The following is a 12,688-nucleotide window of genomic DNA, read 5'->3' as shown; positions in this document are numbered from 1 at the left end:
TTGTTTCACTTGTTGTGATACGAATTCTCTAGGAATTCTCTCAAGTTTCTCCGTGAGTGATGGGTTCGTCGTCGGATGATTCTGATGATGTGCGTATTGGCGATTCATTAAGGGATAGGTACGTCTTCATGAATATGTTCGGTTTTGCCAGAGGGTCTAACGCGACAGCGCCAGACCATCAAGGCAACCAACGCTGGTTTCGGCATGTGAGGAAAGCGCCCATTATCCGGTTTTCGATCCAGAAGACCCGGAGCACAATCCGACAATTGAGAGAAACGGGTGTCTACAGGATGTTGCCATGCAGTCGGAATACCCTAATGCATCCTTACGCTGGATGCGAGGCCTTCCTCGAAGATCACTGCGGCAAGCTCGCTCTGGTATCCAAGCTCTGAGAACCGGTTTGCGAATGTCTTGTAGGCGAACCGGCCAAATCAGCGCTGGACTGTGGTCTCGATCTGATTCCGCAGGGAGTTCAAACGACCCACGGTATCAACAGTTTTCATCTACAGTATCGGAGGCAAGCACAGATACTGACTGGGAATTTGGCACGAACCTCTATCGGTGCAATTACCCAAAGCACGAAAACGAGGTTGGCAAAGACACGAATGTTGCCTCATGTACTTGGAACCTCCCCTCGGCTTCAGCGAAATCCAGCACCGCTGAACGTCCCATGATATTCCCGCTCGATGTGAGAGCTACCTCGGGCAACGAGTCTCACTGTAGCCCAAATCCGGTCATTCCCGGCGATGGTGAAGAGCTTCTTCACGATGCAGGCCAATATAGGGCAATACTTCCCGAATTTTCTGAAACTCTATGCGCTGACGACGATATCCACCCGGGGGAACTTGAAGCGTCCGTGAAGAGTAACCCTGAGATAGCGGTCCATCTAGAAGATGAGGTGAACTTGATCGCTGATAAGGAGGGTATAAACGAAACCTGCGTAGAGGACTATATCTCTATATCATCATTGCTGTTGGAAGCTCTTGGTGACGAGTACTTTCTCGTCGCTAAAGCCCCAGGCGAAGAACCCGACAGTGGCCGTACCCCAATCAAAGACGATGAGTTCAATGGTCATGAACTCGAGCATAATTGGCCATTTCCGATGCAGGAAGTTCCAGAGTTGGTTGGGCCCAGGGGACCCCTGGGCTTCAACCCCGAGGCATATCGCAGGCACCCCCATTCCAGCGACGCAAGTGACGAGTATTCTGTCGACTACACATTGATACAGCGGAACTACTTCGCGTGATAAATTCTTTAGTGGAGCTCAGATCAAACTCCACACGATCATTTTCGCAGAAGTGCGAATCCTGATTACATTCATTGTTAGTAATATTTGTAGATAATAGCTACTAGTTTCGGCTGGTTTGGTATAGGGTCACACTGGTAAGCGTGGTTTGCGCGATAGAGTCTATCAGACAATATATAAACTCGCCTATCCCAAGCGCAAGGTAAACCCAGCCCCGCTTTCCCCATAATCACCAGCAGACTGACCACCGAATACACTAGCGAAATCTAACTTCGGAGCTTCCTGTCCCCGCTTTGGAGCTTCTGGGGTTTCCCGACGTCGTCTTCTTTCCATGCCAGCTTTGGACGGGAACGTCGGAAACATTTCCTTAGGTTTAGGCCGAGGATCTTCCCGGAAATATGGATGTGAAAGACATTTGGCGGCGGTAGGCCGCGAAGTTGGATTCAGCGCGAGTAAGGAAGAGAGAAGCTGCAGGCCGGCATTTGTAAGAAAAGGGAACTTTGACCGCGGGAGTAATGTGGATGATGTCTGCGTAGGCGGAATACGGAGCGACTTTGCGTTTGGCAGTGAGCGGAAACCAGGCCAGTTTTGCGGTGTTGGAGGGCCAGTTAGAGCGAATATCTGAATGTAGATGTTAGTATAAGACACTCTCAACTAAGCATATCTCGTCCAGTCCCTCTAGATGTCCGGATGAGGTTTCCCGCCGGACCTCCAGGTCCGATGAATTGGGACTTCCTGCAGAAACAGCCACTCTTGATCGAGTTCATGGCCGATCTAAGGTCCGCTGTCGCCGGTAAACTAATCGTCCTATTGAAGTGCGGCAACTGTCCCTAAATTTTGAAGGAGAAAAAAAAAAAAAGCACGGTACACACCTTGGACACCTGATCGACCTCATTCTTCCCCTGCAGAAGCGGCTCTTTCGTAAGAAGCTCCCCGAATATACACCCCACACTCCACATATCAACCTCAGGACCGTAACTCTCCGCACCCAACAGAAGCTCCGGGGAGCGGTACCAAAGCGTCACAACGAGTTGCGTTAGTTTTGGCGGAGGGTCTCCGTAGTAGCGTGCCATTCCAAAATCAGCGATCTTGAGCTCGCCGCGGTTATTCAAAAGGAGGTTGGATGTCTTGAGATCACGGTGCATTATCCATTGCGAGTGAAGAAAGTCGAGACCAGAGATGAACTGGAGGAGAAGGGTTTTGGTTTCGGACGGGAGAAATGGTTCTCGCATGTCGTCGAGGAGGGTCTTGAGATCGTGTTCGAGGAAGTCCATTACGAGGTAGACTCTAAATATGCCGGAGAAGGGGGAGAAGCCTCCCCCGGGTTTGATGGTTAACATTATGTATCTGATACTTTTCATGGTGGAGGAGCATGCGATGAGAGGAGTAGAGGGAAGAGGGCTAAAGACCCTCGTATGGGGCATGAATAGGCCGGGCTATGAATCATAGGGGTTGGTAATCAGGCTTACTCGTCCATTTTGTTTCCCATGACGACCTCGCGGAGGTAAACAACGTTTTGATGGCGCGCTTCAAGAAGAGTCTGGATCTCCCGAAGTCCAGTTACGGGGAACCCGTCGGGGGAATTGTCTAGCTTGAGCTTCTTCAGGGCAACGACTTCGCCGGTTGTGAGCTCCTTTGCGCGGCTAACCCAGCCGTATGAGCCTTCTTCAATATGGTTCAGGCGCTCGAAGTTGTCCACATGGCGACAGGGTCCCCATTCCAACGCGGGGAATTGTAACAGTGTCGTTGGTTTCCCTTGTTTCGCAGCCTGCTCACCGCTGGATCCCGGCTGCTGCTCATTTGAGAGCCGTCGACGCTTCTTCGGAGGCGCTTCACTGGGGTCGCCATTGAGCCTGGAATCACCGGCTTGGCGTTCCGCTGCAGCTTGAGCCTTAGCTTGCTCTTCGAGTCGCTGCTTCTCGGCCTTAGCCCGTCGCTTCTCCTCCTTTTCGCGCTTGCGCTGGGCAATGAGCGCTTCTGTCTCGGGATCTTCGTCGGCCCATCTGGATTTAGAGGTCGACATTGCAGTGGATGCGGATGCAGAGTCGAGACGCGAGGTGGAGAATAACAGTTGGTGTTGGAAATTGGAGACATGACGCTATCGGACCGGGGAAACCTGGGGCCTGAAAGTTCAGGCCGTCATCGGATTTCAAATCATCCCCGCTTGTCCCGCCATTAAGTACTTGTACTCAGACAACCAGCTTAAACAACCGCCTTACTCTTACTATTCTCGCTGAGACATCTTGCTCTCCATTGTTATACACCAGATCATAATGATTGAGCCATTTCAAGTATGGGCATCTCATTTCCAGCCCAGATTGCAGGAGACTGACCATCACTAGACGACCTTTGCGGTCCCTATGACCTGCGATGGCTGCGTGAAGGATATCTCGCAGGCACTGCACAAGGTTGAAGGTAAGATTCATCGCTTGTGCGTCTACACGGTGCTAAACGACTGGTTGCTATTCCAGGAATCACCAAAGTTGAGGCGAATCTCAAAGACCAACTTGTATTCATTGAAGGCACCGCGCCACCCAGCTCCATCGTCACAGCAATCCAAAATACTGGTCGCGATGCGATTCTACGAGGCACCGGCGCTTCCAACAGTACGTTTCATTCCGCTCTACTGGCTTACGCACGTAACGTTTCAGTCCTTGGACGTTAGCTGATGGTGACCGGTCGATAGACTCCGCGGTCTGCATTCTTGAAACACACGCAACTTCCGTCCCCAATAAGATCCGAGGGCTGGCGCGCATGGTTCAGGTATCATCAAATATGACGCTGGTTGATCTGACGATCAACGGACTGGCGCCGGGTAAGTACTGGGCGACTGTACGAGAGGCAGGAGACATCTCCAAGGGGGCTGAGTCCACGGGCGGCATCTGGGAGGCGGTCAAGGCAAAGCTCCAGGGCGCCAATGCACAGAAGGAGCCACGTGGGATCTTTGGAAGCGTGGAAGTGGACGCAAAGGGACGAGGCAATGTGTTCTTGGATCGACCGGTAGCAATCTGGGAGCTGATTGGACGCAGTATGGTGGTGTCCAAGAGCACGGAAGGGCCTTTTCGACGCGAGGATTCCAATACCTTGGTTGGGGTGATTGCTCGAAGCGCTGGGGTCTGGGACAACGACAAAACGGTATGCTCGTGCTCGGGTAAGAATGTGTGGCAGGAACGCCAGGAGCAGGTGGCTCAGGGAATGCTCTGAAGCCGGATGCCAGCCGACTGAAAACTGAACCTGGGGTGGACTCGGTCAGAAACCGAAGGGGCTTTAAACCTTGCATTAGTATGGAGTTCATGATGATGATACCTAGAAGAGATGATGTCAATGTGTACAACGAAGCGATAACAATAGATATGGACTTGAGACCCTCACACCGAGTCAGGCGATGCTATTTTAAGATACTGTAGGATCGGTCTGCGGACTGACGGCCGCTTTTGTAACCTCCAAGGCCTGGATGTGACGACTCACATGATCAGAAGCGTGGCCCGGGAAGCCACACGACTCTAGTCTGAGTAGTCTCCAGAAAGCAGGCATTGATCCGAGACTGGGATTGCTACATGCGCTCAATCAGAACCCAGAACAGGGCTGAAGCGTACTCTGCGAAGCATACTCTGAGTAAAAGCAAGAGGTCGTTCACTGCCAATAGTGCTAGAAGTGCCAGTAGTGCCAGTAGTAGGCTGGAGGCGGAAACCAGCCTCGCAGCGATCGAGCAGAAGCGCCGTGGCGGGGCCACTATAAAGTTAGTTTCTGTCACATATTTACAACGGGGACCAATGAGACTGATTCGTCTCTGAATGTGATTGTCTCCAATCCTGACGAAACCATAACCCATGAATACCTTCCGTGTTCATGAGTCGAGTCACTCGACGGTCAGTGTCAGAGTCTAATAATCAGATTACTCAAAGGGTGCGCGGGGTGAGCCTTTGGGTCGGGTCGGGCCTCAGGGCCTCAGCCAGCGGTGGTCTATATCGATGTTAAGATATGATCTTATGATTAGATGAATATACCGGATCCTGAGTATATCGAGTATATTGAGTATACTGTGTAATATGTAATCCAGTGTACTCTGCATGTCTCCGTACTAGAGTGATGACAAGGATTCCCATCTGCACTGTGATAGTTCCCCCTGCAGCTCCATCCGATCATCACCAATGAATCCTGCCTCTGCAGTGTCGACACTGGCTGGGCGGCTACTCTTTCTCGCTCTCCCCTCCTCTCCTCCTCTCGTCGCCTTCTCTTCACTTTTCCATCCAGTTCTTAGCGCACCATCCCTGCGTTTCCCCTTTCTGCCTTCACTCTTCTGTCTTGATTCCCAATTCACCGTTATTCAGTCCAACCGCCACACAGCCTCAGGTCTTCAGTCGACTCGACCCCATAAGACAATTCTCCAATCCCTCGCCTGGCCTCTTGGTGTCCTGGTCGCCAGCCCTCCAGCCTCTCCTGCAAAAGCGAACGCTCGAACCTTTATCTGCTCGATCTGGAGTATTCTTCGAGTCCAAGACTATTGACTCTCGGCTCGCTAATCCTGGCTACTCCTGCCAGTGGCTGGTGCGCCTTAATTTGTGATCTAAATATATATCCGATCTATCTCGTCCTTCCGCCCAACAGGATCCCCAAGTCCATCCTTCGGCTCTCGCGCATGGTCTGTCTCGGCCGGCCTGCTGCTTAAACTCTGCTTGATTGACTGTTTTCGTAGATTCCATTCTCAGTGGCCTCACCAGTCTCGACCTGACGCTCCAATTCACGTCTCCGCGCCGTCAGTCCGGCTGCTCTTGGATTGCTTGGCCCGCCAGACTCTCTTCATCTGCCCACCCGGTCCCCTCCCCCGTCACATCTTGGCTGCTGGTTGGCCCGTACATATATTTGCTGCCGTGCGCTCCGGAAGGGCCGTCATATTTCCCCTGCCAGTTGGCAAATAAATCATCTCTCCAGCCGGTGTCAGCCAGGTATCACGACGCGGGGGTCAAACAACTCGTCGTCGCCTACCCAATCGATCTACTTAAGACTGTGACTGGCACTGGCAGCGCAAAAAGAAAATGTCCCTCAAGCAAGTATGTCACAAATAATGCAATCGTCTTTAATCCACCCTGGCATTAACAAGAAAGTACAGGAAATCGAGACTTGGGTGCAGGCCCTGGAACATTTCGATAATCAGGAGTATGACCTCGCTCTGCGGTCGTTTGCTGCTATTGCCGATACTTCCAAGATTCTCTTCAATTGCGGTGTGATCTATGCTACATTGGGCGAACATGAGAAAGCAGTACGTTTTTGATTCCTTCGGCTCGATTTGGCGCTAACAACCACAGGTTGAGTGCTATCAGGGCGCGGTGGGCCTGGACCAGTATCTTGCCATCGCCTACTTTCAGGAGGGTGTGTCTAATTTCCTACTTGGCGACTTTGAAGAAGCATTGGCGAATTTCAACGACACTCTGCTCTACCTGCGAGGCAACACATACATCGATTATGAGCAGCTCGGGCTCAAGTTCCGGCTGTACTCGTGTGAGGTCCTCTTTAATCGCGGCCTGTGTTATATTTACCTGCAGCAAATTGGACCGGGCATGCAGGATCTTGAGTATGCTTCCAAAGAGAAGGTCACGCCTGACCACGATGTGATCAACGACGCCATTCGGGAAAGGGCAGAAGTAAGTACGTTGCCAGTACTCGCGATCCAGGCTGACCCCTCAGGGATATACCGTGTTCTCAATCCCCGTAGGAGTAGTTTACCGGCCGAACGAAGCCAAGGTCAAGAACCTCAAAACCAAGGACTATCTCGGCAAGTCACGCGTGATCGCCGCCAATCGACTGAGCACTCCGGCCGATACCTCCCAGAGAAGCGTGGACTCCGTGCCATTCGCGACATCTCACCTAGTACAGAAGAATCTGACAAGCCGCAGTCGCCAGCAGTCGGAGCCGCCGATGCATCGTAATCTATTCCCGCCTACTCCCCCTCCAGATGCCGACAAAGCAAGCCTTAGCTCGACTGGGAGTAACGGGACGGTCCGCGCTCAACCTGGTAAAGCGCAGCGTCCCCCAAAGCTCGACTTGGATCGCCCAGGAGCTCAGCCTGCTGGACGAAGCACCACGGATCTTACTGCGCCTGAGAAGCCACGGTTAGGGACGATTCGCACAGCATCGGAGCCAAGGGGTCAGTCACGGCAGCCTCGCGGATATGCACCAGAAAGACATGTGCGTTCTAGTGACGGCTATGGACATCGTAGAGGAGCAAGTGATCATGGTTTTGGAGTTTCAAACGGCCACTCCGACGACGCGTACGGGATGTATGGAGAAGCGCGAGCAATGACGCTAGCAAACGGTGGACGCCCCTTCCAACAACAAGGATACATCGACGAAGAAGAGGAATACGGAAGTTCACCATGCGACGAGGATTTAGTGCCAGATGCGAGCTTCGAACTCATGGGGTCGCGACCGCGCGCACGGTCATGCAGCCGCGGCCCTGCACGAGGGTACTCCCGCCGGCCGGAAGTGCGCAGGTTTCGAGTCAAGGTACATTCGTTTGAAGACACACGGTACATTCTTATCCCTCCAACCATTGAGTTCGCCGAGTTTGAGACGCGAATTCGCGAGAAGTTTGGGTTCCAGATGGCTTTGAAAATCAAGATGCAAGATGAGGGGGATATGATCACGATGGTAGACCAGGAGGACTTAGACCTATTACTAATGGCATCACGCGAGATTGCCAGACGAGAAGGAAGCGAAATGGGAAAAATGGAGGTATGTTCAATCCCTTCTCATTTACTACTATGAATGTTCTGACTAGAATTTAGATATGGGTGGAAGAACGACGGATGATTTGATGATAGCACTATACCCTGCATATGCGCCTGTATATATTAGCATTTATACCCGTAACGATACCATTGTTCATTTACCCTTAAACTGTATCGATTGCACTCGTAGTCTACATCAAATTGGCCTGGGTTTGTAGGGCACGGGGATCACGGGATCGCCCAATCACCGTATCTCCAGCTCAGCATTTCCGTAGCTCCACTTAACGTCAACATCAACATCACTACTCGACCTTCACCAGACCATGCTCCGATAGCCAGCCAACATGACAGACCTCACACCGCTATTTACCGAGCTTCTTCACAAACAGGATGAATACATCTCTCTGTCCCGACCCCTGACCACCCAAACCGCCGATGAATTCCTCAAAGAAGCCTACCGCATTGTATGCGCAGCACCTGCAACCAAATCCCCCCAAGACTAACAAACCCAATAGAACACCCATATCTCCTCCCTCCTTTCGCACCTGCACAAAATACGCCCATCGTTTTTAAGCATTTCAACGCACGCATCCGGCAAATCTACACACCGCAGCTCCCCCTCGACCACCACCACCAAAGGCAAAGACACAATCCTCTCCCCCGACGAACTCGACGCAGTCACCTCCTCAACCTCCTCCCTCCTCCACACACTCTCCTCCTCAATCTCAAACCTCTCCTCCGCGGAGTCCCTTCGCCAAGAAACACACTCGACCCTTCTCGACAAGAAATACAATCGCAAGCGCTCGCGCGCCTCGAATCTTCTTTTCCAATGGGCATCCGGCTCATCCGCGTTAGCAGAAAGCGAAGATGCAGGAAAGAAACCCGAGCAAATCATTGAAGAACAGATCGAAAACAACACCAAGGCCGTCCGTGAAAGTGTCCTCTGGTTTCTGAGACGTCGGCTGGAAGGCACGATCGAGATGCAGCGGGATATGGTGGAGAAGAGGATTGAGAGGGCGCGAGAGCGGGAGAAGAGCGTTCTTTACAAGAACTCTGCCTCGGCTTCAACCTCTGCCGCTGGCACTCTCGCTGGAAGTACTCGTAGTGGTGTTGCAGGACGAGGAAGAGGGGTCTCGGTTTCCGCCCCATCAAACTACCCCGATGCCGCGCTGGAAATGGCAGATACAGTTGGTGTTGGTGCGAAAGGGAACACGCTTGATGCGTCCGAAGTTGCGGCTATAGAAGCAGAGCTTACGCCCGAACAACTGCAGCTTTTCGCGGAGGAGAACGATTCCATGGTGCGGTATTATGAGGATACTCTGAGTAAAGTCCAGTGCGTCCTGATTTGCCCTTCTTTCGTTCAAGTAAAGCAAAGCGAAACTAATCTCTTATTCTTTCTCGTATAAATAGGAACGCCGAAAAATCACTGCTTGAAATATCCTCCTTGCAGCAAACGCTGGTGTCGCACCTCTCTACGCAGGAAGAATATATCAATATAATGGTGACAGATGCATCGAATACAGAGACGAATATCGGGCGCGCGAACAAAGAGTTGAAGCGTGCGAGTGAGAGGCGGAGTGCAGCGCAGGCCGTGTTTTGGGGGACCGTCGGGTTGTGTACATGGTTGGTTGTTTGGGATTTGATATTCTAGTTCTTCCAAGGTGCATACTGTTCGGAGAAGACCATTCATGGATGGATCTGTTATGGTTTATCAAATAAAATGTAGCTAGTAGCTAAATATCCCATAGACTTTTGTCGCAGACAAGACAAGCATGTTTATTTTATCTACCTGGTGTATTACCAACCAAGCAAGCCGAATTAAACCGCCCTCGGACTAGGCGTCGAAGAACCGAAATAATAAAAACCGACCGAGCAACCCGAGACTTCAGTACCTATTCAGGTGAACTGAGCATGTAACTTTAGAGGGGAATATGTGAAACAGATGCCAAAAGCAAATGGTGAGGCACGATAAGTGCGATGACTGGAGTACATGAGTAGAAAAGATGAAGGGATGCGATGAGAGGATTAGGTGTATGTTCGTAATAGGTGGATAGGAAGATCACGATGTCTCCCTCACAACGCTATCAACCGCCTCGGCAAAGTAATCCAGGTTATGGGAGTTGAGACCAGCCATGGAGATGCGACCGTTCTTGGTCTAGGGTTCAATCAGTCAGCACTCATCCAAACACAACACATGACAGGTATCATACCATATAGACATGCCACTTCTCACGCAGCACCTTAACCTGTGCCTCACTGAGCCCCGTAAAGCTAAACATGCCGATCTGGTCGGTAATATGGTTCCACGAGCCGGGTGTCTTCTTCTCCTCAAGGCGCTGCCTGAGCCCCTTCCTCATCTCGACGATCCGCCCACTCATCGTTCGCAGATCGTCCTCCCATTGCGCAAACAGCTCAGGGTCATTGAGCACTTTACTCGCAATCCGCGCACCGTACGCAGGCGGGTTCGAGATCTCAGAGCGTTGCAGAATGGCCAGCTGCGAGGCGACATGTGCCGAGGACTGAGCGGCTTCCGGGCCCGGCGCGGAAACGAAATGAAAGGCGCCCGTGCGCTCACCGTACAAGCCAAAGTTCTTGGCGAAGGACTGCGCGATGCAGAGCTCGAACCCTTGCTCGACGAAATACCGGATCGCCCAGGCGTCACGCGCCAGATCGCCCGATGCGAAACCCTGGTATGCGCAGTCAAAAAAGGGGAAATGCGAGCGGTCGCGCATGACCACGGCAACTTCCTTCCACTGCTCCTGGGTGAGATCCACGCCCGTGGGGTTGTGGGCGCAGGCATGGAGGAGGATGATCGACCCGGCGGGCGCGGAGCGCAACGCGTTGATCATGCCGTCGAAATCGAGGCCTTTCGTCTGCGGCGAGAAGTACGGGTAGTTCGCAAGCGTGAAGCCGACATTTGTGAAGATCTGGTGGTGGTTTGCCCAGGTCGGGCTGGAGAGGTAGAGGGTCGGTTTGGGGGTTGCGGGGTGGAAGCGGGCGAGGAAGAGCGCGCCTAGATGGACGGCGCCTGTGCCGGAGATGGTCTGGAATGTGCAGACACGGTTCTCCGCGATGGCGGGCGAGTCGGCGCCGATGATGAGTTTCTGGGCGGCGGTTGTATATTCAGCGAGGCCTTTGATTGGGAGGTATTCGTGGTTAAGGTTGGGGTCGTTGCGGATGAGCTCATCTGCCTGTGGTCTGTCAGCACTATCATTTGAAAAGCCGGAATTGGGCCCCGATCCTTCGGACGCTCTATCGAACGCTCGATCAACGCTCGATCGGCTGTCGGCAGAGGCACCCATGACAGGGACATGGCAAGGATCCATGCAGAGGCCCATGAGAGAAACGCACCTTCTTGACAACAGGCAAAACCCAGGGTTTCGCATTATCGTCGCGATAAGCACCAATGACTAGATCGACCTTCTTGTCTGAGGGGTCCTGGCGATAAGCCTGCGCGAGACCAAAGAGCGGATCCTCTGGCGCCGACGGGACAACAGCGGTCGAGAAGACCGGGGAAGCTGATGAGGAGCCCATGATGTGTGAGGCGAGAGAAGCAAGCCGAGATTTGGCGGCCGAGTAGGAACTGGAAGATACGGATGAAGGAGTGGACATGGTGACCTTTTTATTTCAATCGGCAGTCAGAATGTAGTAATGTCACACCACCGTTGGGACTGGGCTGGACCATGCAAAGAATGTACGTAAGGTCAATGCTGCTTGTGTTCACCGGTCAATCGGGTCTCCAATTATAGCACGGAGTAGATAATGAGGGGAAAGAATTTCCAGCAGATCCAGAAAATGCGTAACGGGACTGGTCTGGCATGTCATGCATGGGCAATGGCAGCTGTGCTTTATTAAGTAAATAAATGCCTCAATCTGCCAATCTGCCTGGAGCTCATGATAGAGGCCGGGTACCGAGGTGTTGCTTCTCCTAGGCTATCCGATGGAAGCTTATGACGACATCACATGCTATCCTTATCACTCAGCAACACAGTCTACAGTGTACTACTCTGATGAAGCCAGAAATTCACGAAGAATCAACCAACATTTTTGATGTCCTCAGTGTAGATAGACAGTGTATTCGATACACTGGTCTGATACGTGCGGGGAAGACTCAGAACAGTCAGTCCACTCAAATACGAAACTCTCCGAATCCCCAATTTCGTCTCTCAAGGTTCAACGAAGGAGCATTCCCTATAAAGTATGGTCCAAATTGGAGCGATAATGTGCGATAATGAACGATAATGATCCCCTGAGCCAACCACCTCGGGCGCAAAAGTCATCGCCCCGAGTCCAGCCGTTTGTTTCAGCCCTGACTGACACTTCTCCCCACACTGAGTCAGACCGGGTAAGGCCTCGTCTCGAGTGCACCTGACATTGCCAATTGCAACGTAAAGCAACGCAAGCGACGCAATGCAGCAGAACCAGCAGAACCAGCAGAATTAGCCGTCAACACGGACATTTTCCGATTTTGCGCTGGCCGGTCCGACGTCCGTGGCAGAGACGGTCCAGATTCAGGCTCCAGGGAGTCCAGAAGATCTTCATCAGAGTAAAATGGTGGAAGAAAACGTGACGGCGAGGCTCCGTTATCCTCGGCGAGTGGCCGGCTCGCACTTCTACCCGGGTTCCTGGATCGTACCGGTGGCTTCGGTTAATTGAGGGTTCGCTGCAATAGCCGTGGGGACCTGATGACGATAGTCCTTTGGTGAAAAAAAAA

General features: G+C 52.3%; 7 protein-coding genes across 7 annotated transcripts, besides 1 other annotated feature; 4 read left to right on the top strand and 3 right to left on the bottom strand.

Moving 5' to 3' along the window:
• Positions 1-12,688: part of a sequence feature (contig 1.104 1606..297769(-1)) that runs on past both edges of the window.
• On the top strand, positions 60-1,246 carry ANIA_06043 (uncharacterized protein; the record flags this gene model as incomplete). Its single annotated transcript, XM_658555.1, has 2 exons — positions 60-118; positions 175-1,246. The coding sequence occupies 2 exons, from the start codon at positions 60-62 to the stop codon at positions 1,244-1,246; spliced, it is 1,131 nt and encodes a 376-aa protein (XP_663647.1).
• ANIA_06044 (cyclin-dependent serine/threonine protein kinase npkA) lies at positions 1,317-3,304 on the bottom strand. The gene is made up of 3 exons (XM_658556.2): positions 2,716-3,304; positions 2,119-2,533; positions 1,317-1,867 (listed from the first exon to the last, which is right to left on the bottom strand). Exons 1-3 carry the CDS (start codon positions 3,267-3,269, stop codon positions 1,433-1,435), a joined length of 1,404 nt encoding a protein of 467 aa, XP_663648.2. The 5' UTR covers positions 3,270-3,304; the 3' UTR covers positions 1,317-1,432.
• On the top strand, positions 3,520-4,615 carry ANIA_06045 (copper chaperone CCS1; the record flags this gene model as incomplete). The annotated part of the gene is made up of 4 exons (XM_658557.2): positions 3,520-3,537; positions 3,589-3,661; positions 3,718-3,852; positions 3,933-4,615. 4 exons carry the CDS (start codon positions 3,520-3,522, stop codon positions 4,448-4,450), a joined length of 744 nt encoding a protein of 247 aa, XP_663649.1. The 3' UTR covers positions 4,451-4,615.
• On the bottom strand, positions 3,940-4,615 carry ANIA_10774 (uncharacterized protein). The gene has a single exon (XM_050612121.1). It carries the CDS (start codon positions 4,539-4,541, stop codon positions 4,140-4,142), a length of 402 nt encoding a protein of 133 aa, XP_050467019.1. The 5' UTR covers positions 4,542-4,615; the 3' UTR covers positions 3,940-4,139.
• On the top strand, positions 6,283-8,061 carry ANIA_06046 (protein noxR; the record flags this gene model as incomplete). Its single annotated transcript, XM_658558.1, has 5 exons — positions 6,283-6,297; positions 6,357-6,506; positions 6,553-6,837; positions 6,905-7,978; positions 8,032-8,061. The coding sequence occupies 5 exons, from the start codon at positions 6,283-6,285 to the stop codon at positions 8,059-8,061; spliced, it is 1,554 nt and encodes a 517-aa protein (XP_663650.1).
• Positions 8,319-9,543, top strand: ANIA_06047 (putative SNARE protein (Ufe1); the record flags this gene model as incomplete). Its single annotated transcript, XM_658559.1, has 3 exons — positions 8,319-8,438; positions 8,490-9,307; positions 9,483-9,543. The coding sequence occupies 3 exons, from the start codon at positions 8,319-8,321 to the stop codon at positions 9,541-9,543; spliced, it is 999 nt and encodes a 332-aa protein (XP_663651.1).
• ANIA_06048 (aspartate aminotransferase) lies at positions 9,734-11,596 on the bottom strand. Its single transcript, XM_658560.2, has 3 exons — positions 11,326-11,596; positions 10,185-11,165; positions 9,734-10,129 (listed from the first exon to the last, which is right to left on the bottom strand). The coding sequence occupies exons 1-3, from the start codon at positions 11,584-11,586 to the stop codon at positions 10,034-10,036; spliced, it is 1,338 nt and encodes a 445-aa protein (XP_663652.1). The 5' UTR covers positions 11,587-11,596; the 3' UTR covers positions 9,734-10,033.

This window comes from Aspergillus nidulans, chromosome I, assembly GCF_000011425.1.
Source record: "Aspergillus nidulans FGSC A4 chromosome I".
NCBI lineage: Eukaryota > Fungi > Ascomycota > Eurotiomycetes > Eurotiales > Aspergillaceae > Aspergillus > Aspergillus nidulans.
The sequence above is the reverse complement of the archived record's forward strand: the minus strand, read 5'-3'. Positions and strand labels throughout refer to the sequence as shown.

Coding starts and splice junctions, on each gene's coding strand:
- ANIA_10774 (XM_050612121.1), bottom strand. CDS start 4,541: ATGAACTCCATACTAATGCAAGGTTTAAAGCCCCTTCGGTTTCTGACC.
- ANIA_06044 (XM_658556.2), bottom strand. CDS start 3,269: ATGTCGACCTCTAAATCCAGATGGGCCGACGAAGATCCCGAGACAGAA. Junction 2,534..2,715: donor ATGGGAAACAAAATGGACGA/GTAAGCCTGATT, acceptor CGGCATATTTAG/AGTCTACCTCGTAATGGACT. Junction 1,868..2,118: donor AGGTCGATCAGGTGTCCAAG/GTGTGTACCGTG, acceptor ATCTACATTCAG/ATATTCGCTCTAACTGGCCC.
- ANIA_06048 (XM_658560.2), bottom strand. CDS start 11,586: ATGTCCACTCCTTCATCCGTATCTTCCAGTTCCTACTCGGCCGCCAAA. Junction 11,166..11,325: donor TTTTGCCTGTTGTCAAGAAG/GTGCGTTTCTCT, acceptor GACAGACCACAG/GCAGATGAGCTCATCCGCAA. Junction 10,130..10,184: donor AGAAGTGGCATGTCTATATG/GTATGATACCTG, acceptor ATTGAACCCTAG/ACCAAGAACGGTCGCATCTC.